At 44.0% G+C, this 26,619-nt stretch overlaps 1 protein-coding gene across 2 annotated transcripts in view; it reads right to left on the bottom strand.

The window, feature by feature from the left end:
• Window positions 1-14,412: 14,412 nt before the first annotated feature.
• LOC138299719 (HAUS augmin-like complex subunit 4) overlaps window positions 14,413-26,619 on the bottom strand; it is a 192,590-nt gene continuing 180,383 nt past the window's right edge. For both annotated transcript variants that reach the window (XM_069238234.1, XM_069238233.1), the window contains one exon: window positions 14,413-17,060. In XM_069238234.1, the coding sequence (XP_069094335.1) occupies window positions 16,877-17,060 (184 nt within the window). In that variant the 3' untranslated portion in view covers window positions 14,413-16,876. The remainder of the gene's footprint in view (window positions 17,061-26,619) is intronic.

Genomic DNA, 26,619 nt, shown 5'->3' with positions numbered 1-26,619 from the left:
TAAAAAAAAAAAAAGACGCTAATGTGGCGTTAGAGGCTCTTAAATATGCCTCTACATTTTATGTGGATAGCTGAGTCGATTAGTAAACCAGCCTTTACAAGTGCTTTAAAACACATGAATGTATGGGAAAGGGGAGCGATGGAGAGATGAGGGGCACAATTGCCGGGTGGTAGTGAGTGAAACAGAGGAGGGGTTCATGGGGTGGAGGGTGCCAAAATAAACTGTCACACATAGCACCACCAGTCCTAAAGCCAGCCCTGGGTTATTCTTGTCTTCTGGCTGGACTGTTTTAAATAAGACACAGGTATTTTACCAGCTTAGTTACGTCCACAGAAATTCACGCCTTTATATATTTAGATGGGCTTTGTTACTCAGAATCTTTTTGTATTCATACTTGAGTTTAATTAGATTGTTTAATTGAGTTTTGTCTTTGGCACGATTGAGCTCTTTCTCTAATGGTTTTATTTTTAGCTCAATTCTTTTTAATGTTTTGTTGTCTAGTTTGTTTTTCTTTGACATAAGTTTAATCATGTGCATGCGGATAGTGCATTTCAGGGCGTCCCAGATTATTTGTGCATTTGGACCATAAGATCTATTTATTCATCAATCTCTTTTTTGAGTATTTCCTTGAAGGAGGATTCCTCCGTGAAGAGGTCATGCATTCTCCATGTTTTTGTTCCTGATGCATTGCAAGTGATTTCCTAGATTAATACAATATGGGCATGGTCTGAGACTAGGATAGGTTCCATGGTTGGGGAAGAGGTGGCTGGGACGTGAGTTTAGTCAATTAAGATATAATCGATGCGAGAGAAAGTATTTTGCGGATGGGAGAAAAATAAGCAATGTTCCCATGTGGGATTGAATAGTCTCCATATGTCTAAGTTTAAGAGAATTGCACGTTTAGCATTTGTTTATGGGATTTGCTGGGTTTAAAGTGACATGTAGAATTCCTGTCAAGGGTGGCATTCCCAGAGTAAATTGAAATCTCCCCCTAGAATAGTTCTGCAGTTGGGAGGTAAAGTTCAGAGTTTTTTTTATTGAGAGGAATCGAAAAGGTAAGGTTGTCGTTATTTGGGGCATAGATGTTCATGACTATAATTTCAGTGTTGTCCCTCTGTAATTTAGTAAGAAGCCATCTGCCTTCGGTGTCTGCTTCTGAGGATAGGATAGGATAGTGAGGCCAGAGGCTTTTGAGAGAAGGGTGATCAGCCCATTTAGTTTTTTGTGTGGCTGAGGCTCATAAGTCACTAACCCATGTTTTTTTGCCTCCTCTTTCATGGCCAAGTTGGTTTATTGAAGGAGAATAAGGTACCCTTTAAGTTTGTGTGTATAGTCTAGGATTTTTGCCATTTGGTTGGGTGATTTAGACCCTTGACATCAAGGGAAAGTATTTTTATGTTCTGCATTGAGGCGAGTCTTCTCTTTGATGCAACCAGCTAACTGCCAGTTATTTTGCTGCTGAGGCGGGGTAGAAAGGGGGATGGCATGGGTGAGAGAGGAAGGAGAGGGGTAGGGAGGAGGGAAAGGAAATAGAGTAGCATAGTAAATGACAGGAGGAAAGGTATGAAAGGTAAAAAGAAAATGGAGAGGAAAATAATAGTATAGTGATTGAATAAATATTTGTGATGAGAATGATACCATGGAGAGGTATCTGACAAAATCTAACTGAGGAGAGGCGACGGAGACCACGAGTGGTTGAGCCTAGATCCACAGTGCAGTCTTGCAGCGCCCTGTATAGAGTGGGGTGTGTATCAAGAGTCATGGCAGTGTCTAAGTATGGTATGTGTACCTATATTGTATGGTGGCTTGAGTTCCTGGTGTTGTTTCAGTAGTGGTGCCTAGTGAGTTAGTTGCCATTTAGTGGGTCTGGATAATAACGTGTGTTCTGTTGTTTATATTAATGTACTCGCAGATATAGTAGTTGTAGTATGTATAGGAGGTCTAATATTTGTAGTGAGTGAGCTGGCTATTTGTGGGATGGGTGTTAGTTGGCGACACGTGTCATTATTTCTGCTGAGTTAAGTTTTTATATTAACTGTTAGGGTTGTGAAAAATGGTATCCGAAGTATTTCATAATTATGGAGTACAATGTACATTGTGCAGTAAATTCTCCACTTACTCTCATTATAGTGCTAATGTCAACATAGAGCCAACAGAGTTTCAATGATTTATCAGTAAGGTGTCTACTTGGAACCAACATATTATCAACATCGTACCATCACAAAGTTCACACAGTGCCAGCATTTTCTCAACAGAGATTCAACACATATCGAAGTGAGTCGGTCATGTGACCCCAGGCTACTGTATTGCAGGTAGTGTAGGCAAACAATAGTGATTTTTGTATTGTCCAGCCTGTGGGTCAAAACGCAGTTTCAAAATCAGTTGGACAATAGATAAGTATCCATTGGATGGCACTAGATTTGTATGATATTATCATCAATGTGAGGCTGGCATCAATATTGATTGTCATTATGAGATTTGATAAATCTAAACTATATTGAAAGTGAGAAGATGAAACATTGCAATAAATCCGTCATCAGGTTGAAGGCAGTTATAAAACATCCAATTTAACCAGAGCAGAATGAAGGTCGTTATAGAGATGCATTACCAGTCACTGAAGAAGAGAAATCTTACCATTGGTTAGGGTTAACAGTTGGGTGTTAGTAGGTGCTAGTTAGTTAGTCTAGTTAAGGTTTAGGTTGCTGACCACTTTATTTATTCTGTCTCGGTTTGAAGAAGTGGAAGCAACTCAAACAAATATTTCAGCCTGTCAAAGTTATTATGGAAGAATGAACTTGTACGTCCATTTGTCGATCCCATGGGTCGTACAGAGTTCTGCAGAGTTATGGGAAGAACGTGACTTGGGTTTTGTTTAGGCCGTTTGTGGGCAGCCTTGATTATTGTATGTTACTAAGTGAGTAGAAAGTAAGTGAAAGTTAGTAGGAAGGATTATTGTTAAGTGTTAGCCATTCCTTCTGAGTTTTTAAGACCAACAGGTCTTGGATTTCCACAACATAGGAGCCCAGTTCCTAAGGGTCTTCAAAAATGATTGCTTTGCCATTTTAAGTTTTTTTTATTTGTGCAGGACCAATAAATTACAATTGTATTGACAGATCTTTCAGAGTTTTCCTTTGGGAAAGGAATGCCTTTCATTTCTTGACAGTGTCTTTAGTATAATCTTGAGCAATCCCAATGAAGGCGCCTTGCCACTTAATTCTCTGTATTTTCTTCATGTGTGTGAGGATGGCTTCAGTATGTGAGTAGCGGAGGGGTCTGAAAAGGAGGGATCTTGGAGCTTCGCTGCTTGCGGGCTTATGTGTGGGCACACTGTGCGCTCAGGATATTTCAAAGTCCTTGTCTAAGTTTATATTAAGTACTTGGGGGGGGATCCATTTTTCAATGAAGGTTGCACAGGAAGGAGCATGGTTTTCCCAAAAATGTGCAAGTTGCCCCTTCTGTTTTAATCATCGAGGTCAGTGACGTTCCTTTCCAGTCAAGCCAGTCTCCCAGTGGTGATTGATAAAGTTTTAGAAGAGTTGTGTATGTGGTCTTCCAGGAGGTATATCTGTGATTCTATTTCAGAGACTCTGCCACCGAGTTGTATCATTTCCTGTTTCAAAGGTGCAAAGTCGCTTTGTACTGTTTCTGTGGTGGATTTCGTCAACTGAGCAAGCATGTGTAGCATGTTGAGTTTCTGCATAATTAGGCCTATAGTTGTGTAGTTCTCAGATTTTGATTTTAGAGGGGGGTGGGGCCGAGGGGTCCTGCTTGTGTCTCTTTTGTGCTGGTTTAGAGTCTTTCAGACCTGCCCTCGCTTCTTTGGGGTTGTGAAGTTTGAAGTCTGCCATTTTGAGTGGACATTACTGTATACTTTGTATTGGGTGCACCGACTGGGATTTCGGTAGTCCTTGAGATGTTCGATGGAGGCGCCGAAAGTTTGGAGGTAGGGTGAGGTGCAGAAGTCTGTATCCTTCCTGGGTTAGTAACACATAAATAATTTTAAATGGTGCTGCAATGCAGATTGTTGAATAGCAAGATACAGCACTTTGGTGTGTAAGGGATTATTCTCAGCCACCTCCTGAAAGCAATGTGATTTGCTGTTGAGATGGAGAAATTCAGGATTCCAATGTGTGTAATTTAGAAGTAAGAAAGTTCTGGAGCATGCTTTAGACAGCTGTATTAAATGGAGGTAGTCACCTGAGGGTCAGGGATGGGAGGGGCCTGTGCCATATTTGCTCTGGTCGGTAGGTTAGTTTTCTGTATGATAGGTTCTTACCCTTATAGAGTGTTGTAGAGTAGTGCCACTAAGTGCTCAACTCTAGGGCTAGGATGTTCATAGTGACACAAGGGTAGTTGAGTAGAGATTCATCCACGTGGAATCCTGGTGTTGGCCATTTTATGGTAAGACGTTGTGAGGCAGCTTCTAAATCACTTGGTTATAAGAGGCGTTTCTGTACGTTTTTTCACCAAAAGCGGGTCATTGAAAGCACCTATTAAGCTGGACACTGTTTAAAATGTCAGTGGAGGCGGTGTATCAGCAGAGCGTGCTATTATTGTCACCTCAGCATGGCAGAGCTCTCCGATTAGGCAACCATTTTCTTCAGGTGGTAGTCACACCCAGGGCAAAGGTAATTAAATCAACCTATACTTAACCCTCTGGTAGCTTGGTACAAAAGCAGTCTGATTTAACTTACAGGCACTGTGCAAATTATGTATGCAGCACTCAACCAGTAATACAGTTAAAACACACACAAACATCAGACACTAATTTAGAACAAAAAATTATAAATAAAATGATACCATTGGGAGTGGAAAATAGCGTCAATTCTTCCCAAGTTTGGAAACAAAAAGAAGAAAACATGTTAGACCACCTAGAAGATAAAAAACTATTTCCCAATCTTGCGACTCCCATTGATGGCCAAGGTCCTAGAAAGACATCAAGGGCCAGATGTATGTCCATTTCACTTTGAGAGTCTCAAACTGTGACTTTTTGCGAGTCGCAATCAGAGACTTGCAAAATGAAATGTATAAATGTGTCTCAGACACTTTTAGCCATTCCCAATGTGGTCGCAAAGACCTACCTCATCAATACATTTTTGAGGTAGGTCGCCATTTGGGACCCCATTGGGAATGGCCACACAGGGATGGTGGCCTGCTGGGGTCAGACCACCATGTTTTTGCCTGCTTTTAAATAAAGCATTTTTTTTTTTTTTTTAAATACAGCCTGTGTTCCTTAAAGGAAAACAGGATGCATGTCAAACAAAAAAAATAGTTTTCTTTGAATTTTTTCCAGAGTAGGCAGTGGTACATGGGACCACTACCTGCTCTGAAAAAAATATTTACGCTTCCATTCACAAAGGGGAAGAGATCCCTGGGGACCCCTTCCCATATGCAAATGGGTTACCACCAACTTTAAGTTGGTGGTAACTGCAAATGTTATCAACCGCATTCACAGTCGCAAAACATTCCTATATGGTAGTGTATTTAAGTATTTGGAAGGGACACCCTAAACACGCCCTTTCCCTGATACCGAATCGCAAATGTAAAATGCAATTCGGTAAACAAGTTACAGATTTGCATTTTGCTTTGGTACCTAGAAAAAAGCATTTTTCCGGTCACCGATGGGCCATTTGAGACTGACAAACATGCTTCATACACCTGGCCCCAAACAGACAAAGGTGGAAAGGCAGCAGTGGTCCTGTTGGATCTATCTGCTGCGTTCAATAGTTAGCCACTCAATCCTAAAGAGACGTTTGGTGGACTCTGGACTCGGCTCTGAACCTGCTATGCTCTTTCTTGGATGAAATAATGCAATCAGTTGCTATGGCAGACTTCACTTCCAAACCATTTGCCCTTCCACGTGGAGTTCCTCAAGGGTCTACTTTAAGCCCCACTCTGTTTAACATTTATATAACCCTTCTTTTGAAACTGATAAGGGATTTTCATTTCCTTACAGTCTCATATGCAGATGATACTCAAATTGTGGTCCCCATTACTGATAAAATCAGTAATAAAGACCTGCGTTTTAAGAATTGCTTGTCCGCAATTGCCAACTGGAAGAGCTCTCACTGTCTAAAGCTAAACTCAGATAAGACCGAGGTCCTCCATTTTTGTCTGGATGCTTCGCAATGGAATGACTGGTGGCTACACCACCTGGGACCACCGCCTATCCCAATAACTAAAGCCAGGACTCTAAACTGTCTTAGACCACACAAATCAGTTAACATTGTTGTGCTTTTTTACTTTGAAAACAGTAAAAAAAGATTACCTCACGAGCTACAGAAAACTGTTGTCACATCATTAGTCCATCCAAAACTTGACTACTGTAATGCCCCATATGCTGGAGCCCAAACAGGGATCTTAAATAAATTGCAAAGAATTTAAAAAGCAGCTGTACGTCTAAAAAAAAAAAAAAAAGCCTGAAGAAACTTGACTCAGTGTCAAGGGCTGGAGAAGAACTTAATTGGCTTCCCATCAGCAAAAGAGTTGCCTTTAAATCACTCTGCATCACACATAAATCCCTCTTCCAGACTAGCTCGTTTCCCCTCAAAAACAGTATCGCCTGGCACATTCCTTCTCGGTACCTTAGATCTTTAACTGCCAGGAAGTTAATCACCCTGAGAATTTTTAAAGCATCCTAGGGTGGTAGGAATTTCTCCCAATACACTTTCTCACCTTTTTAACCTGCCACCTGTTCACTTCAGAAACCATCCAAATGTGCTATCTTTCAGGAAACTCCTTAAACATGGCTTTTTAATTTTTCTATGTAGCCCTAAGCAGCAGTTCACTTGGGAAATCAGCTAATTTGGGTCTCTTAGGAAACACATTAATTGTGGATTTTCAATCACTCTATATTTAGCACCAAGTGGTAGATCTCAATCCTAGGCACTTGAGGCAGCGCTGAGATGCCACTGGGCATGTGTTTGTGCTTTACAACTTGATGTACTCAAACTCAAAACAACAGAAATCCAATCAGTAGAACCACACATATGCAATTTTAAAGTTGTAGGGTAAAATAGTTTATTAGAAATTGGGTCTCTAGGAGGCAGAGGTATGGACCCTGTCCAAGTAGAGACCACAATCCTAGTCGGGGCAAGTCAGTTACACACATGAATTAACCTGTTCTCACCTTCTGGTAGCTTGCCACAGAGCAGGCAGGCTTAACTTAGGAGACAATGTGTAAAGTATTTGTGCAACACTTATAACAGTAAAAAAAGTGAAAGCAAACAAAGATACTACACACAACTGGTTAGAAAACAGAGCTTTATCTAATAAACAAAACAAGCCCAAAACACAAAATAAATGTTTTGGTTCAGACTCGCGCAATAACAGCGAAGCATGGATTTTTGAAATTGCAGCACTTTATACCCACTTCCAATGGCACCACTTGGCAGGGCAAGACTTGCAGCAAGCAAAGTCTGGGTGTTGTTGAAGGTTGTGTTGGAAGTGTTTTGAGTCCCTGAGATTTCAGCAGAACAGGAGACAAGCCAGCAAGCCTTTGGAATTCACTCTGGGTTCAAGTGAGATGAGCCCAGTCCTTCCTCAGTAGGGCAGATGGTTAAGCGGCGCAGCAGAAAAGCAGTTCTTCTAGAGCCGCAGTCCAGAGTGGCAGTCCATGTAGCAACACAGAAGTCCTTCTTCCTGGCAGAATTCTTCCCAGGTCCAGAAGTGTAGTGGCTTAGTAGGGTCAGTTGTTCAGTTCTTATACCCAGTTGTGCCTTTGAAGTGAGGGCCTTTGAAGTGCACAGAGGTCTTGCCGTCCTACCTGACTTACTACAAGGGGTTAAGCAGTTGTTTGTGTGGGAGCAGGACACTGCCTATTCCAAGTCGGTGCCTTGGGTATATCCTAAAGGTGAGGAATCTGCGATTTGAAGTATCCATCAGAACAGGCACCATCCAACTGCCAATGTACTTCAGTGCCTCATCAGTGTTTTCCAGAAATAAGCCCACACAGCAATATTTATGTATGTTTATTATGCAAGTCTCAGGGGAGTTCTAGATAGCTTTAAGATTATCTAACATTATTGCAAGATGCATGATACAAATTATACCCACTAACAAACAATAAAATGAAGAATAATGACATTTGTCATTAAAAATAAAAAACCTTTCATTGGTTGAGTTTATCTCAAGAAACTTGGACCCCATTCTGACTAGCCTCCACTCTAATTCTTAATCAAATGTTATCAGTAATATAAGGGATGATTAACAACCCAAGGCAACAAGCACTAAGCAACAAAAAGTAAAAAAAACCTTCACATGCTTGATAATTGCAGGTGTACAGGTGTGACCAAGTATGTGTCATTCAAAATCTTTCACACCTCATGACAGGCTTGACGGCTATCAAAATTGTCTTCAGTCTCTCACGTCCTTGGCTTGAGATGCTGCAGCCATAACAGGAAAAATATGCACCAGTATATGATGCAGGTTTTCACAGCTTCCATTTGGCATCATTCCAAGCAGCCTCTGTTCAGCACTCTGCTCTCAGACCTCTCGCCGCTGGCTTCAAAATCATGGGCTTTTAAAAAGATAAGGAAAATGTTACCTTGTAAGTATTGGTTTCTGGCATGTAGCGCTGTACATTCAAATGCTCTACATACTCATGTCATCTAATGTTGGGCTCAGACGTTTGCAACTTATTTTTGCTTTGAAGAAGTCTTTCAAGTCATGATGTATAGTGACTCCTATGGTTGGTAGGGCGCGTGGGCATTGGCTCCATAATAAGACTGTTTTCTATATGACGGGTGAGGATGAAGATGGAGCACAGGAAAGGAAGGTTTTATGACCATGCAAAATTAAGAAAACAAAAATACATCTGCAACTATCAAAGCCTTCCGGGGAGGTGCATATGAATCTACAGCATTATACACCACAAACAGATGCTTATACAGTAAGTAACATATTCCATCTGTGGTTTGTGTAGCTTTAAATTCACATGTTCTGCATAGACTGTGAAGCAGTACCCCACTGAGCAGTGGTTAGCTGGAGGATGTTGCAGAGGATTGAAATGAAGTTTGTAGAACAGCTTGGCCAACCTTTGATTGTTGGTATGCTTGGAAAGCCACAAAGTAGTGTTTGATGAATGTGTGTGGACTGGACCACATAACTGCCTTACATGCCATTTATGGGAATACAGCAAAGTAAAGCCATAGACGCTGCCAATGGGATGAACCAATAGGATTCACTTTAGATTGATCCTCAGAACAATCTTGTTGGCATGATCTTGTTAAGAAAGGTTCCTTGAAGGTAAGAACCTGTAGTACACTAAGCACCTTTAAGACATGATAGCAACAAGGAAGGTAACCTTCAAGAACAGGAATCCCATTGAGCACAAGTGTAAGGATTCATAAGGCGGGCCCATGAGTCTGCTAATGACAATATTGAAGTTCCAAACAGGGGCCAGAGGTACCCTGGGATGGATGATTTATTTGAGTCCTTCCATGAACACCGTGATGACATGGAAGTATAAGTTAAGCCTAATTTCTGAAGATGAAAATGGTAGAAAACTATATCCTAAACCAAGGGCCTGAGTGGGTCTATGTGCTTGGGAAGGCACAAGTGGACAAACCGTTTCCTCTCACCCGCATCACAGGCTTGTGTGGTAAATCTACGTGCCTCTTTAAGGATAGACATACATTCTTGAGATAGCTTAAGGTAACTGAATTCTAGGACCTTAGGAGCCAGACCACTAGAATGAGTTGCCTAGGGTTTGGATGTCTGATTGCGCCATGGTTCTGTTTGAGAAGGTTCAGCCTGTTGGGGAGGCACTGAAAGCTCTAGAAGGGTCATGAACCAGGGTTGTCTGGTCCATATAGGAGCCACCAGGACGAGAGAGAGAGATGTTGCAGAAACTTCAGAACCATGTTTGGAAGGAGTGGGAGAGACGGAAAAGCATAGGTAAATACCCCCGACCAGTTCATCCATAGAGCAATGCCCATTGATTCTGGGAACCAAACCCGGAGGTGAAGTTTTGGTATTTTCCGATTTGGGCAGTGGTGAATAGCTCGATGTTGGCAAACCCCCAACTATGGAAGTACAGGAGAAGGACTTGTGAGATGAGTTCACACTAAAGGACATGTTGCTGCATCCTGCTTAGTAGGTCTGCAAAGTCATCAACTCCAGGTAGGTAGTGTGCTAGGAAATGTATCTTGCGGTGAAGTGGACAACACCAAATGCTTTGCACCAGTGTTGACAGCTGTGGGGGAGTGTGTGATTCCCTGCTTTTGAAGGTCATACACGAACATCATGTTGTCTGTCTTTATAAAGACTACTTTGTACTGAACTTAGTGGGAGAAGACTTTGAATGCTATCTGTATGACCAGTAGTTCTGGGTAGTTTATGTGAAAGCCCTGTTGTTGCAGTGTCAACATACACTTCATGGTCAACTGCTGCACACGCACCCCCCACCCGAGGTGCCTGTTATAATATTCACCTACAGAACCTGGGTCTGGAAAGAGATGGCCCTGCAACAGTTTATTGCTGTTCCACCGCTGCAGAAAGCAATGGTTGCTGGTCTGTATCAACACCAGCTCATCCCATTGATCCTCCACTTGTGACCACTGTGCTGCTAGGCATTTCTGTACGGGACACATGTGTAATCATCTATGGGGGAACTATGGCAATGTAAGCGGCCATTATGCATAGGAAGTGCATTACTGCTCTGAACATCAGGTGAGTATGTGGGTGAAAAAGTGGCAGTATAAGTTTGAAAGCTTGTACCCGTGCTTGGATGGGTAAGATTTCTCAGTGACGGCAATGCATCCAAGAAGTACTTAACCTGCAAGGTTTGAATATAAGTTTGACTTTATTTATGAAGCCCTGATTGTGTATTTGGTTTATCGTGGTTGGTGTGTGTGGCTGACAGGGTAGCCTGTTTGCACTCTTGATCAGCCAATCGTACAAGTAAGGAAACACATGGATCCCGCTCTTCCCGATACGAGTGGCGACCACAGCAAGCCATTTATTAAATACCCTGGGGGTTGGAGTGAACCCAAAGGGCAGCACTTTGTACTGATGATGCTGGCCACTTACCACCAACCACAGGTAGCAGCATTGAGCAGGATGGATGGGTATGTGAAATAGGAGTCCTTCAGTTTGAGAGCGGTCATAAAGTTGCCTTGTTGCAGCAGAGGGATTAAATCTTGTGGTGTGATCTTAGGAAAATGGTCTGACAGGACGTATTCCCTGAGAGGCCTGATGTTGAGTATAGGCCTTAGGGTCCATCTTTTATGGGTATCAAAGTTCAGGGAGAATACTTCAGTCCCTAGCAAGTTCTATTGCTCCTTTGCTAAAAGGCACCTGTACCTCTTCTAGGAGAAGGTGCTGATATTCTGCAGAGTGCGTTTGCAGGGTGGGATGTTTGGTGAGGATACAGTGAGCCCTGGACAGTAACTGTATTGTGTGATGGAAAGAACCCACTTGTGAGAGGAAGAAACCCCTGTAACCGACCCCCGATAGGTGTGGTTCGATCAAGGGTTTGAAAGAGAGAGTCACTGCTTTGCAGAGGTGGCTCTCTTGGCTGCACCTCCTTTGGCCCTGCCTCTACGACCGCTACCTCTGACATCATCTCTAGAGTAACCCCGAGTTGTCTGCTGCTGCTATTGGTAAGAGGCAGTTGAGTCTGGGTCGGGGTCTTGCTGCCTCCACTGTATTGGGGCCTACGAAAGGAGACTTGGGGAGATGATGACTGGAAAGCACCCATCACCTTAGCTCTGTCTGTGCCTTTTAACCTTGTCCAGCATCCGATTCACCTGCAGCGTTGGCTAATTGGTTATTTAAAAAAATGCACAACACGCTTTATACTAAATGCACACAATTAGACATCAAATTAAATGTTAATTCTGAAATAGATTAATCATGCTAATTATGTATCATAGGGAGTTTCACAAAATAGTTTACAATAGTCTATGAAAAACGTAAGGTTCGTGTTTGAAGAGGTGGTCATTTTATTCTCTGATTGAAACTTTACAGGTTTATATTTGAAAATGTTAAGGCAAATGCCCGACTTTCTCCATAAATCAACTTATTGCTATCTAATACAATCCGTGGTAGGAACTTGATTTGCCTATTCTAATGCTCTTTGATTTGGTCTCCATGTTTATGCTATCCATTGGATTTAAACTGGTCAAAATAGCACTACTGGCCTGCCTAAATTACTCAACATTTATGTATTTGCACTGGCTGCTGATCTAGCAGACATATTTATTAGAAACCCTTAGCAATTAGGGACTTGCATAACCTGGGACCACTAACCCTCCAACAGCTATTATTCTGGTCCCCCTCCCCCCACCAAAATACAACACTTCTCTTCAGCTTTTTTACTTACAAACTCTAAAGATGAATCTGATCAAGGTGGAAGATCATTTGCCTACCAGGAGCCAAACCCTGGCATTTGCTACCATTAGAACTAAGAAGCCCAACTAATCCTTGTATATTTAGGAAACATATTAAGACCTGCCTATTTACAGTGTATGCCAAATATGGACAATTAAAGAAGTCTATCTTCTTCAGTGCCACAAAGCCATTTTGAAAATGGCATCTGAGTGCCATATGTTAAGACTAGTATTTGCTTTGCATTATGACACCCAATCTAAGTGATGTGAAGCATAGCCACCATACTTACTGTTGAATTTATTTTGGACACCATCCTCTTTTTGTGCCAGTGCACTCAGTGTAGACATAGAAGGTTCTCATGATATTTTTTTTAAACAAACTATAATCAAGATATTTTCTTCTATCTATGCATCACAGAGGGGTTTTGCCCCTTAATTAAGGACTCCCAACTGTGCTTCTACCAATAGCATAATGTATGTTTCCTATAGGCAATCTTGAAATACTAGGGGATAACATTGATAAAAAAGACAGACATCTGAAACCCAACCAGAGTTTGATCCAAAATCAGCTACATAACAGAGTGCATGTTTGTATACTTCTGATTCTAGTAGAAAAGTGGTTTGCTGATCTCAATGGAAACTCAAGATTGTTCAGGGAGATAATAGAACGATTAGGTGAAAACTTGTAGCACTTAACTTTTCAAAATCTAAATAAAGTTTATAAGTAATTAAAGAACGATTTGTTGCAAGTACCCACCTTTGGTGTTCTGGGTGTGCTCCTCCCATCAGTCGGGACTTCATTCCTCTTGACCATGGCTCAATTGTTAATATGTAAGTTATTCAATATAGATATTAACGAGAAGGAAAACCAAAGTTAACCAGTTTGTTCCAGAGCAGCAACTGGTCAACCATATCAATGGCCTTAGAGAAGTGCACACAAAGAGAATACCTGAGCATCGCATCACATCACTCTGCTAGCTTATAGTGCAATCGTTAATACATCGTGTATTATTGACATCCTTTTCTGGACTTCGGTCTGTGTTAGAGAAATGAATTCAATTCCAACTATCCAGCAATAAAGTTCACTCACACAGAAGCAATGAGATGGAAAAATAGTTTATACCAAAGCCAGCAAGTTCTATGGAAAAGCAAATCTTTTCTAATGTGTTAATGGCCAGCATTTTATCGAAAAGGCAAATTTGACAAGAACCTCCATGTAGATTGTGTGTAAATGTAAGTCAATAGCATTTCTAACACAACTGTAAATGGTATGGAGTTGTAGTGCTGCTGTTTGTGCTGGGTAGATTTTATCTTGATTCAGCATTGGAACAGATTATTTTGAATACTGATGGGTGTGTTGATTGGTACACACATTTGAGGATGGTGATTTTCTCTTGCAAGGTGAGTTAAGTGGTGCAAACTACAAAGGTGTAGACTAATCGCCGGCTCATCTCTTTGAGGAGGGGAAAGTGGTAGTACAGGAAGTCCGGCTAAACTGTCAATGATCACAGCTGCAAGTTCCACTACAAGAATAGGGCCAACATCACCACAATGTCTCTGTAGACTATCTAAGCTCCAAGACAAAACATCTGGCTTTAGGCTGGATTTCAAGGGGAGGGGCAAAATGTAATGGGATAATCAGTAAGGGAAGCATTACCTCCATCAAGTTCCTCATACCAGTCCTTATTTACTATGACAGAATGCCAGTGACAAGGGCAAAACCCTTCTCAAACAGTCCTGAATACTTTCACCCGCCTTTGATGTGGACTGACTTCAAGGACAGAGTTGCACAAATCATGTGTGCAATGCCACTGAAAACAGGAACCTGGAATACATGCCCCTTTGTCTGTTCACATACTCTTTGAAGACTACTGAATGACCATGGATTGATAAAGCAAACCGAATGAAGGAAAAAAGAATGGCTGACAATACCTTCCAATTCGAGGACTTAATGAAGTCCACCGTATACCACTGGTCATGAATCTAGAGACACCCCAACACTGCCCTGTTAACCACAACTAGAGGTGTTGCTGGTGAGGAAAACTGATGCTAGCAAGAATTTAAACAAAAACACACACGATGAATACTTGTGAGATTCAGAATCCTCTGTTTTATTAGAAATTACGATACTGTCTTTGAAAATGTACAAATTCTACTAACTATTCTTTTTGTTTACACACACTGCTCGACATTAAGAACATACGTATTTATAGGGAGACTCTACACTGGAGATGTCCCTACAATCTGCTTGTATGGTACACTGAAGATGAAGGTCCTATTGTAGGGTTAAGAAACTTCAACTTCTTAATTTTGTGTTTGGTACCTCATGCTTCCCCTTTGCCGTAATATCTACCTTCCCACCTCCACAAAAGGTAGCAAGTGCAAAACAGTAAGGGTTCGTTTCACACCTATAAAAAGCAGACTGGTTTCTTATCCAGTTGTTAAAATTACTTCTCAGCGCTAGACCTGCCAGCACACCATTACTTTTCACAATGGTGTAGTTAACATTATCTGTTACAGCTGCCTTTGAGTTAAGGGCAACTGTTTTAAAATTACATTTCAGGTAAAGTGTCCGTTATTTGTGGGTTCCTTTTCTCAATCCAGGAAATGTTCACTTTCGAACCATTGATAGCTCATCTAAAGGTGTCTTAAGAATGACTATGAGAAATTCTAACAGCGAGGCCATTGCACCCCGTATACATTGTGCCAGTCAGCGCTTGAGAAATTTTGGTAATCTGGTAACTCCTGTTCCTCAGGAATTAGAGCGCTTAATGGTGGAATGTTCTACAGGAGTTGTCCCTTTCCCCTGAAAGGAAAAGTAGATTTCGTGCAATGCAATGTGTGAATTAAGGTACCCAGATGAAAAGTTCAGTATAAAAATCACATTCAAAGGCACGTCTTTATTTTGTATAAATGTACTGTTTTATTTTGCAGTACCATATATGGTTTTATTATGCAATGCAAATTATTCCATGCAGGGGAATTTCCATTCCACCAATGCAATCCATTTAGAAATGTTTTTGCAATATGTATGATTCAATGTGTATGTATATTCAATGTATATGCTACCAGTCCCTTCTTGGATGTATGGTTTTATTATGTGTTCCGATGTATGGCCTTTTATTGCGGATTTCATTACGTTTCCTTGGTATAAATATTCTGAGGTACAGCAGACACGCTCAAGGCAAAATGTTCCTTTAGTGCTTCTTCAAGGCAGTTTACACTGACGGATAAAGAAAAAAGTGAAAGCAAGCAAACCTATACAACAAGGTTTAATTTCAGTGCTCTAGCATATAAGTAACTAAGTCAGATGAGCACTCCATAACGTTGTGATGAGTATGCGCAACACAAAACGCTTGTAAAAGGCAATATAGTAGTGAGGTTGAACCATGTATGTAAACAAAAAAGGCACCTTTAATGTCTTTGGACTCATGAAGAGCTAAAGAAACCAGTAATTTATATTGAAATACAGAACGGATAGTGCTTACTACAAAAAACCTAGAGCAACAGTGTGGAAAAGAGGAACACACACCTTCATGTAGGAGTGGGTCAGAGACTAAATAGTTAGGAGTAACTGGTAGTGAGCTAAAGAAGCCAAGAGAAATCCGTAATCAGACATAAAGCTACATGAGTTGAATTGTAACTTATGTCATACAGATTAACAGACACAACTTTTAATATCCTGCTCATCAAAATCCTGTTGTATGCTCACCTGACTCACTATTATTTTCTACACTTCCCTTAAATATCCACACAAAAAAAAAAACATTCTTTGTGCTTCCTTCCACCTTATTGCTGACTTGGTCAACCATAAAAGGCATGAAAAGGCTCTATAGAGTCAATCCACGTGCTGCAAAAGCATGTCAGCTGTACTCTGGAATATTTATGTTTAGTAAACACGATGAGAACACCACAAACTCCAATATTAGGACTTATAAGATTAAGAGCCTGATTTAGAACTCAGTGAATGGGTTACTGCATCCCAAGGGTGATGGATATTCTGTCCACCGAAATCTAAATCCCATAGGATAGAATGGGATTTGGGCTTCGGCAGACAAGATATCTGTCACCGCTGTGACTGAAAACATATCTGCCAAGTTCTAAACCAGGTCCTAAGTCTTTAAATCTGGAAACATGAATAAAAAACGTAATGCAGGACAGACTGGACAACATATGTTGGATCTTACATAATGATGATAATGTTTTTTTTCTAAAATGCACATTTGGACTGAAGTCATCTGGCACTTAAGAACTGGTACTGCAAAACAATCAACAAACTGTACATTTTCTCACTGTCTGCACTTCCAGATGCTTGCCACTTATTTACAGTTTGAAGGCCTCCTCATACCTGTGTATGTGTAAACCAGCAGTATACACATTCAGAAGTAAACATTGCTGAGGAGCTCATGCCTATGCAACCTGAGTCCCATCTCTAAATTCCCATGTATCCGGATCCTCATTGCTGTCCATGGGTTTGAGGAGAGAGGGACCTTCTCTAGATCTTTGTTCTGTAGAAGGTGGTCCATATCACAATGCTAATTTCCTCATTGATTGGACTTGCAAAGTTCCTCAAGGGCCCACTTGTTGGTGGCAATCTCCTCCTTCAGTCGTGTGTACTCCTTCACTATCAACTCAAACTCAGGGCCCAGGCTCTCATAGGGGTGCAGGAGCATGCGAGAAGTCATCACCTCTTGCTCTTGGACAAGGATTGCCTTTTCCAGACTGGAACTAAAACACAAAAGTGAAAATAAGAAGGCACAATAGGCAAGCCATGAAAGGAGAGAATGGTGTGCAGGGACCAAGGCAAAACTGAATTTAGTATTAAGGCAGAAATAGCACACATCTATTGAAGAATGTCGAGGGTGTTGAAAACGCCAAGGTGTAAATAAATGACATGGGTGCAAGGTCAATCCATGCAAAATCACCCTTTAAGACATGGAGTGGAAGCAGGGATGCAGACACACACCAGGACAGAGAAAGGAGATGAGGATACCAAAGACAAGACAGCCCGGAGCACGCACATTAGGTCACCTATGCAACATTACACTTAGAGAAGAGTACATGGAACAATATGAAGACAGTTGAAAGGCCAGGAACCTGAAATATAAGAACAGTACAATCCTTCAGTCGTACACACATGGGTCATCATGTAACATTGCCTAAGTCATTTTAAATGAGAGAAGAAAAGAACGAGGTTAGAAACTGTGTAGCTAAACTCTGCCTCAGATCTGTGGAGAGCAGGTATTAACTTACTTGTAACACAAGGTTACCCTGTGCCTTGTAATGCAAAGTTCACTCTTACTGTCATACTATGTAAAACTGAGATCATAAAATTGCGTGGCTCTGTGCTTGAACGTCTAACGCATATAGCTGTGCAGCAGGCAGGACGACAGCTCGGGGGGTTTAAAAATATTCAACATCCCTGGACCCACCACAGTTGCATGCTCAATCAATCAATCAATAATATTTATAAAGCGCGCTACTCACCCGTGAGGGTCTCAAGGCGCTAGGGGGTGGGGGTTACTGCTGCTCGAAGAGCCAGGTCTTGAGCTGCCTCCGGAAGGCGAGGTGGTCCTGGGTGGTCCTGAGGTTGGCGGGGAGGGAGTTCCATGTCTTGGCCGCCAGTTAGGAGAAGGATTTCCCACCTGCAGTGGTACGGCGGATACGAGGGACGGCGGCAAGTGCGAGGCTGGTGGAGCGAAGTTGACGGGTGGGCGTGTAGAAACTGAGGCGACAGTTGAGGTATTCGGGTCCCTTGTTGTGGAGGGCTTTGTGTGCGTGGGTGATGAGCCTGAAGGTGATCCTTTTGTTGACGGGTAGCCAGTGCAGGTGTCTCAGGTGGGCGGAGATGTGGCTGTGGCGGGGTATGTCGAGGATGAGGCATGCAGAGGCGTTTTGTATTCGCTGAAGACGTTTCTGGAGTTTTGCGGTGGTTCCTGCGTATAGGGTGTTTCCGTAGTTCAGGCGGCTTGTGACGAGAGTGTGGGTCACAGTTTTTCTGGTGTCGGCAGGGATCCAGCGGAAGATCTTTCAGAGCATGCGGAGAGTGAGGAAGCAGGAAGACGAGACGGCGTGGACTTGTTTGGTCATGGTGAGAAGCGGGTCCAGGATGAATCGGAGGTTGCGTGCGTGGTCTGAGGCGGTCGGTGCGGTGCCCAGGGCCGTGGGCCACCAAGAATTGTCCCAGGCGGAAGGGGTGTTTCCGAGGATGAGGACTTCCGTTTTGTCTGAGTTCAGCTTCAGGCGGCTGAGTTTCATCCATTCTGCGACGTCTTTCATAACATCCTGCAGGATGGTCTTGGCGGTGTTAGGGTCCTTGGTGGGGGAAAGTATCAGCTGGGTGTCGTCGGCGTAGGAGATGATGTTGAATTTGTGTTTGCGTGCAATGTCGGCGAGGGGGCTCATGTAGACATTGAAGAGAGTCGGGCTGAACGAGGAGCCCTGTGGGACGCCGCAGATGATCTCGGTGGGATCCAAGCGGAACGGCGGGAGGTAGACTCTTTGGGAGCGGTTAGAGAGAAAAGAGGCGATCCAGTCCAGGGCCTGTCCTTGGATACCGGTGGAGCGGAGGCAGGTTATTAGGGTGCGGTGGCAGACGGTGTCGAAGGCAGCCGAGAGGTCGAGGAGGATGAGGGCGGCTGTTTCTCCGTAGTCCAGCAGGGTTCGGATGTCATCGGTGACTGCGATGAGGGCGGTTCCCGTGCTGTGGTTGGCCCGGAATCCGGAATGGGAGGGGTCGAGCAGGTTGTTGTCTTCGAGGAATTTGGTCAGTTGCTTGTTGACGGTCTTCTCGATGACTTTGGCCGGCAAGGGGAGGAGCGAGATGGGGTGGAAGTTCTTCAGGTCGCTGGGGTCCGCCCTGGGTTTCTTCAGGAGAGCGTTGACTTCCGCGTGTTTCCAGCTCTCGGGGAAGGTGGCAGATGCAAACGAGCTGTTGATGATGGTCTGGAGATGGGGGGGCGATGATGTCGTCGGCTTTGTTGAAGATGAAATGAGGGCAGGGTTCCGAGGGGGCACCGGAGTGGATGGTGTTCATGGTAGTTTTGGTCTCTTCGGCGCTGATGTGTGTCCAGGCGTTGAGGGTGATGGCTGGGGCTGTGGGTTCTGTGGTGGTTGGCTGGGTCTGTGGACCGAAGCTGTCATGTAGGTCGGTGATCTTTCGATGGAAGAAGGTAGCGAGGGAGTTGCAGAGTTCTTGTGAGGGCGTGATGGAGTTGGAGCTGGCGTTGGGATTGGAGAGCTCTTTGACGATGTTGAAGAGTTCTTTGCTGTTGTGAGTGTTCTTGTCCAGTCTTTCTTTGAAGGATGTTCTTTTGGTGGCGCGGATCAGCTGATGGTGTTCGCGGGTGGCGATTTTGAGGGCTGACATGTTTTCTACGGTGTGGTCTTTGCGCCTGGTTTTCTCGAGGGTACGGCAGTTTTTTTGGGATTCCTTGAGGGCGTCTGTGAACCATTGAGGTTTCCTGGTGTTGGTCTGTCTTGGGAGGGGTGCGAGGTTGTAAGCGCAGTTGGTGATCCATTGTGTGAGGCTGAGGGCTGCGTTGTTGGCGTCGGCGGTGATGGTAGGTTGGTTGTGGTTGAGAGTGGAGAGTAGCTGTTCAGTGGAGATTTTGTTCCAAGGTCTGCGTGAGATGGGTTGTGTGCGAAGGTGGAGAGTCTTGCGTCTGAAGGTGAAGTGGACACATCTGTGGTTGGTCCAGTGTATTACGGAGGAGTGGCTGAAGGATACGTGGTTGCTGGCGGAGAAGATGGGGTCGATCGTGTGTCCGGCGATGTGGGTGGGGGTGTTCACCAGTTGCTTGAGACCGAGGTTGTCGAGCAGGGTGGTGGTGTTGGTGTCGTTGTTCTGCTCCAGGCGGAAGTTGAGGTCTCCGAGGAGGATGTAGTCTGGCGAGGCTAGGGCGTGCGGGGAGATGAAGTCTGTGATGGATTCGCTGAAGAGGGTGCGTGGTCCAGGGGCCTGTAGATGAGAGTTCCTCTGAGGGTGGTCCTGGGGTCGGTGCGGATCTGGAAGTGCATGCGTTTGGAGGCGAGGGGGTGTCTTCGGTGGAAGTAGCGACGTTGATGGAGTTCTTGAATATGATGACGATTCCTCCTCCGACTTGATTGGTGCGGTCTCTCCTGGCGATCTTGTAGCCGTCGGGGATGGCTATGGCGATATCGGGGGCCGAGGAGGCGTTCATCCAGGTCTCAATGGCGTGCTTGTGGACGGAGCGTGCGTTGATGAGGATGCATTTGAGGTGGTTATTGGCGCGTGGGCTGGCGGGCGGGGTGCAGTGGAAGGTATGCTTGCAGGTAAGACATGCGAAGGGTCCATGAGTGCGTTTCGGGTTTGCTTGGAAGCAGGTTGTAGAACGTCCCGGGTTGAGTGCGTGGAGGGAGGCGGGGTCGTAGCGGCGCTGTGGGGTTTGGGAGTGCTGGGGGCCAGGGGTCGTGGCGCTGGGCGCGGTCCAGGCGCGGACGGGCTTGCCTTTGGCGCGCCAGCGGCGCGGCCGCCATAAGAGGGAGGAGGGGGGAGGAGGTGTCAGCTGGGGGCGGGAGGGGGTGCGACGAATGGGAGCGGGGCCGCACGGGTGGCGGCGGCGGGAAAGCAGAGGGCGGGGGTGGGAGGGTCAGAAAGAAGGGAAAGAAGAGAAAGAAGGGAAAGTGTGAGAAAAGGAAAATCCACAGGAGAAGGAGGCGAAAAACGAGGAGCAAAGGCAGGGGGAGCGCAGAGGAAAAGTGAAGAAGAATGGACGAGGGAGAGAGCAGAGATGGAAGAAGAAAATGGACACCAGAGGAAGAGCAGAAAACGAAGGAAGATGGACACCAGAGGAAGAGCAGAACACAAAGAAAAATGGACAGAGGAAGAGCAGAAAACGATGGAAAAAGGACAACAGAGGAAGAGCAGAAAATGAAGGGAAATGGACACCAGAGGAAGAGCAGAAAAAGAAGGAAAATGGACAGTAAATGGACAGTACAGAAAAACGAAGGAAAATGGACAACAGAGGAAAAGCAGAAAACGATGGAAAATGGACAACAGAGGAAGAGCAGAAAACGAAGGGAAATGGACACCAGAGGAAGAGCAGAAAACTATGGAAAAATGACAACAGAGGAAGAGCAGAAAACCAAGGAAAATGGACAGTAAATGGACAGTACGGAAAAACGAAGGAAAATGGACAACAGAGGAAGAGCAGAAAACGATGGAAAAAGGACAACAGAGGAAGAGCAGAAAACGAAGGGAAATGGACACCAGAGGAAGAGCAGAAAACGATGGAAAAAGGACAACAGAGGAAGAGCAGAAAACGATGGAAAAAGGACACCAGAGGAAGAGCAGAAAACGATGGAAAAAGGACAACAGAGGAAGAGCAGAAAACGAAGGGAAATGGACACCAGAGGAAGAGCAGAAAACGATGGAAAAAGGACAACAGAGGAACAGCAGAACACGAAGGAAAATGGACAGTAAATGGACAGTACAGAAAAACGAAGGAAAATGGACAACCGAGGAACAGCAGAACACGAAGGAAAGTGGACGAGACAGAGGACCGCAGAAGAACAAAGGGAAATGGACAGAGAGAGGACAGCAGAGGTACGAAGAAAATTTAGAAGAGAGAGAGCTCAGATGGCAGAAGAGAGTAACGAGGGGCTGGACAGGGGGGAGCGCAGGGAGTACTTACAGTCTGCTAGGAGGTGGCAGGAGCCTGGGCAGGGGGAGCTGCAGCGGCGGGGGAAGCGACCTACCCTAGGGTCAAGGGTCGCTCATGCTGCAATTTTCGAGTAAGGCATGACACTACCCAATTTTACAAAAAGTATTTAAAAGGACGGACAGAATGAAAATTAAGAAATATCCATATTTCTGAAATCAATTTACATGTACATTTTCATTCTCCAGCATCTTACCTACCAAGTATTGTTTGAGAAATAAATGTGAGTTTATTATGGGCTTCTAGAAGGATGTTTAAAAACAACAGGCCGGGATAACTGGAATAATTATTGCTCCCATATCCCTATGGTCAACATGTTTTAGCCAATCCTACGGCCACCATAAGGAGTCCACGTCTTTCTTCAGAACTGCGATATCTACTAACAATTGACTTTCACTCAAACCATGCAATCACACTCACTAATGCGCAATGCATGTGGTATTGGCTGTAGATTATACACTTCTTATAAGAAATGTCCTATATTTCAGTACATACCCTACGGGGGAAAAAACTGAGTCACCTCTAGTCACACAGTTATTAAGGAGGGTCACTCGTCATTCATGATCTGCTAGGCAATGCTAGCTGAGTTAGTCCTTCCTGGTATTTAACGATTCTTCCAGGTGTTGAACAATCATGAGAAATGCCCTGATAACGTGGCAAGTTTCTAGAGGCAAACACCCTACTGGTACAGTAATCATGACCCTATGTCCTTGAGGATCTGCATACGTTCCTCCTTGATGGTTAGAGGAAAGGATTTTATTCCCAAAAGAATTGCTCTCGCCCACAACTCTAACACTTACAAGTGGAGAATGGTTACTGCCGGAGACCAGAGTCCTCTGTTCTCCACCTCTCCCAGAATCCCTCCCCAACCCAGCAACAATGCATTAGTCATGACGGATGCATGTATCTGAGCTCTGGGAGAGGTAATGAAATAGGTCTGCTACCAGTCTAATTCGGATCCAAAAACCACCACTGCAAGTCGTTTGCAGTCTTCACTGACACCCGGATAAAATCTGACAGTGTTGTCAATGACAACACTGTCCAGAAGAAGACCTCATGGGGTTCCGTCACCAACATCTGTTTGTGGAAATCCTTACAGGGTTTAAATCTTGCTGTTTTTGAGGGTGGAGGTGGTGATGAAGGTCCTTCTGATGTGGCAGCAGAATTAGAGGACAGAAGCTAATTGGCAGATGTTTTGAGTAACACACTCTCCTGACACAACCCGGAGCCACAAAGATGACTTGGGCATGGTTTTTCCTGATCTTCACAACTCTGATCAGGAAGCAGAGGTGGGAAGGCATACAGAAGTCCTGTGCCCCACTCTAGGTGGAATGCATTTCTGAGAGGAAGTCTTTTCCCAGAGTGCAAAGTGCTGATGTAGCACGTTCTCTGGGGTAACGAAAAGATCAATTCAGGGTTCTCCTCACTGCTGAAGATGCCTTGCACCACCTCAGGTATTATTGCCATTTGTGATCTGCTGGGCATTGCTTGTTGAGTAAGACCGTCCTCCACAGCACTATTTGAAGGACCAACATGTTGGATGTAATCCTCTACCAACCGTGGAGGTAATCATTTATCCTGCTTCCTACGGAGGGATAGGGGGCATGTGCTGCCAAAGAAACTAAAGCGGGAGGGGTAGGACACTAGGTAGAATTTTGTCCCTGCTAGCCTAGAGTGTCTGCTGCTGAGGTTATTAGTCTTGACGTGTTCTGTACACTGTATACATTCGGAAGCTGTGAAAGGAGTGGAATTGTTGGGGATACAGTCACAAGGGAACAGAAAGTAAGAGGGAGTGTGCTGTGGCCCCGCTTGCTTTGAAACATTCTAGTGCAGAGTTTGCTTTTTCTGCAAAAAGAAGAATGCCATCAAACCAGACTTTCATTGGTGTTCTGCAACAGAGTTTGCCTCTGCGATCCCTGAATGCCTTGAGATTCATTGGGGCACTGCTCGCAAGACAGAGTTCTGCAAAGACCTTAGACACCAAACACATACCTCATGATGATCTGACACAGACATTTGTTTGTGACAGTCCCTTCAAGTCTTAAACATTGTGTTGGTGGGGGCATGTTCCCTTGTATACTGTGAAAAGAATTTGAAGAAAGTTTGTCAAAGACAAGGAAAAACATTTGGGAGCAAGCTCTGAAACCTGCATCTGAAGGTATGGAATAAAGAAACAGAAATCAAAGCATAGGGGTGGCAATTGTATGCTGCGCCAACGCCACTTCCAGAGCAGGATGAGGCAGACGCGGAGCAGTATGACGGTATCTGCTGGTCCGTGGGAGCAATACTCCGAGTGCATCTTTTTAAAGCTAGGACATTAGTGCAGAAAGCAAATGGGCAACGGTTTTAACTGGTGGGTCCACCCCACACCAATTATTGATTTTGTTTCTAGAAAACTAGTGTACTATGTGCAGATCTGTAAATTTTGAACATAATTCTGTCTTGATATAGGAACCAATCCAGGTTGAAGTGATATAGGCATTTGGCACTTCTAAAGCAAAGCTCCAATATCTGCAATAAGTGTGGACACTTGTCTGAGCAAAGTGACAAATAACTTTGCTCTTTTTCTCATTCCTGGAAATTGGGAGTAGGTTAGTCATGATCTTAAGTTGAGTATGGCTGTAGTGCATATGGTCTCCCAAGGCTCTCTATGGGCCCTGTCAAATGTGCACCAATGTTCTGGGTACTTACTGCGTAATGATTATAACTTCAAAAACTCCTGATCATTCTGAAAAGCTTAAGAATGTATTTTATAAAGCCTGGTACTTTACTGCCTGTCATTTATCTCCTGTATTATTACTTGTGCAATGTACCAAGGTCTAGCAGAGATGATAACTAGTGCCAATACCTTCTCCAATAATATCTATAGTGGATGCCACAGTGTTCATCTTGTATATAGAATCTTTCCTGCATGCTCTCCAGTCACATCTTTTTGACTTTTGTTGGCTGGTCAGCAGGACAGTGATATATAATATTATATAATGCAACAGATTTGCAGAGCACTACTTACCATTAGTATGGCTTTGCAGTGCGGTGAATGGCCCAGTGGAAATGTACCTCATCTGACAGCCCCAGCATGGTTCCCTCGGTTTACTGGTTTTCTAAGTGCTTCATTATTAAGGATGGCCAGTGGTAGGCTAATTGGGTACCATACGTACCCCATGATAGCTTTACTTTTCATGATAGCGTTACTGTAAATTCCATGTGCTCAGGGACCGTGCAGTCTAGTTGACAAACACACAATTGTGCGGGAGCATGACACCATTGCCTAGAGAGGATTGCTGGCCAGCGAGACATACTGGCCATTGGACAGTAAGTGGAGTTTTGTGGACTAATACTGTAAGTCATGCAGGCGCTATGAGGAGTATTGTGGAAGGTTCCCTCTTGAGTTTGTGAAGCACTCTGTGGATAAGGGGAAAAGTATGTTCAAATATCCAGTATCAGCTCATCAAAATGGGTTCCCACTTGTCCCTGGTTGTAAATGCAAGCCTGTGACAAATTTTAGTTTTTTTCTAGGTTACAAATAGGTCAAATTGCAGCATTTCCCCACTGGATGAAGACTCTGAAGGTCTGGTCTGGATGACGCTCCCGCTCACAATGTTGCCACTTGTCTTACTGAGCCCTTATGCCTAACTGTTGGGTATCCGAGGTAGTTCCTTGGCTCCTGAGGCAATGTCCCAGGCTAGAAGGTCTTAGCCTCCTCCCACAGGAGTGTGATCCTGGGTCACCTGCTTTTTCGTGTAATAGACTGAAGTGTTGTTATCCATTCTGATACAACCAAAGGAGTTGTTTATTCTGAGATGAAAGGCCTGGAACCCAGGTGTATCATACACAGTTCCAAGACATTAGTGTGTAATAGATTGTCTGCAGGCTACCAATGTTCACTGTCTTTCAACCCCTACTGCACTAATAAATCCAAATGGTCATGTCAGACTTTGAGGTAGCTCTTTGAATGACACCGAGGGCTTTTATTTCAGGAGTAATGGAATGCAGACCATGTGATCTTGTGTGTCAGTGGCCCCTATCCAGACAACATCCAATCTTTCTTGCACTAAATATATGCAGAAAAAGCAAAATTGGGTGAGAAGGATGCAAGATGCCTCAGAAAGAACTTGTGCACCATCTTTTCAGTCTTTAATGGGTTCACAGATTTTTTTTTACCTTGTGATGAGGCAGAAATATGCTGACTAAGGGGATAGCCCCCTCTATCTTGGAGGATAGCCCTCAAGAAACATGCAACTTGCAAGATACACACTTATTTTCTTGGTTGAGGATAAGGCCCAGATCGCTGAAAAGTGTAAAAAAAGAGCTCAGTTTGCACTAGGATGTCTGGCCCTTTTGTGGTCTGGTCTGCAAGCCACCTCAACATCTGGCCAATAACTGGAGTACTGCTAATATAGGTATGGATGCATGTGGTACTGCTGCTGCTACTGAAATTGATATCCTTCTCCAAGTGTCTGTCCGCTATGTCCGTTGGCACCATGAAAGGGCTATGCCTTGTGAAACTGAAGTTTGTAACCAGCATGTCTGTCTGCCTTTAGGTGATGCGGAACGTCAAACATGCTGGACATTTATGGATTTGCCATAATTCGATAAGTAAAAAA

Source organism: Pleurodeles waltl, chromosome 6, assembly GCF_031143425.1.
Source record: "Pleurodeles waltl isolate 20211129_DDA chromosome 6, aPleWal1.hap1.20221129, whole genome shotgun sequence".
In the NCBI taxonomy this organism is placed as follows: domain Eukaryota; kingdom Metazoa; phylum Chordata; class Amphibia; order Caudata; family Salamandridae; genus Pleurodeles; species Pleurodeles waltl.
The sequence above is the reverse complement of the archived record's forward strand: the minus strand, read 5'-3'. Positions and strand labels throughout refer to the sequence as shown.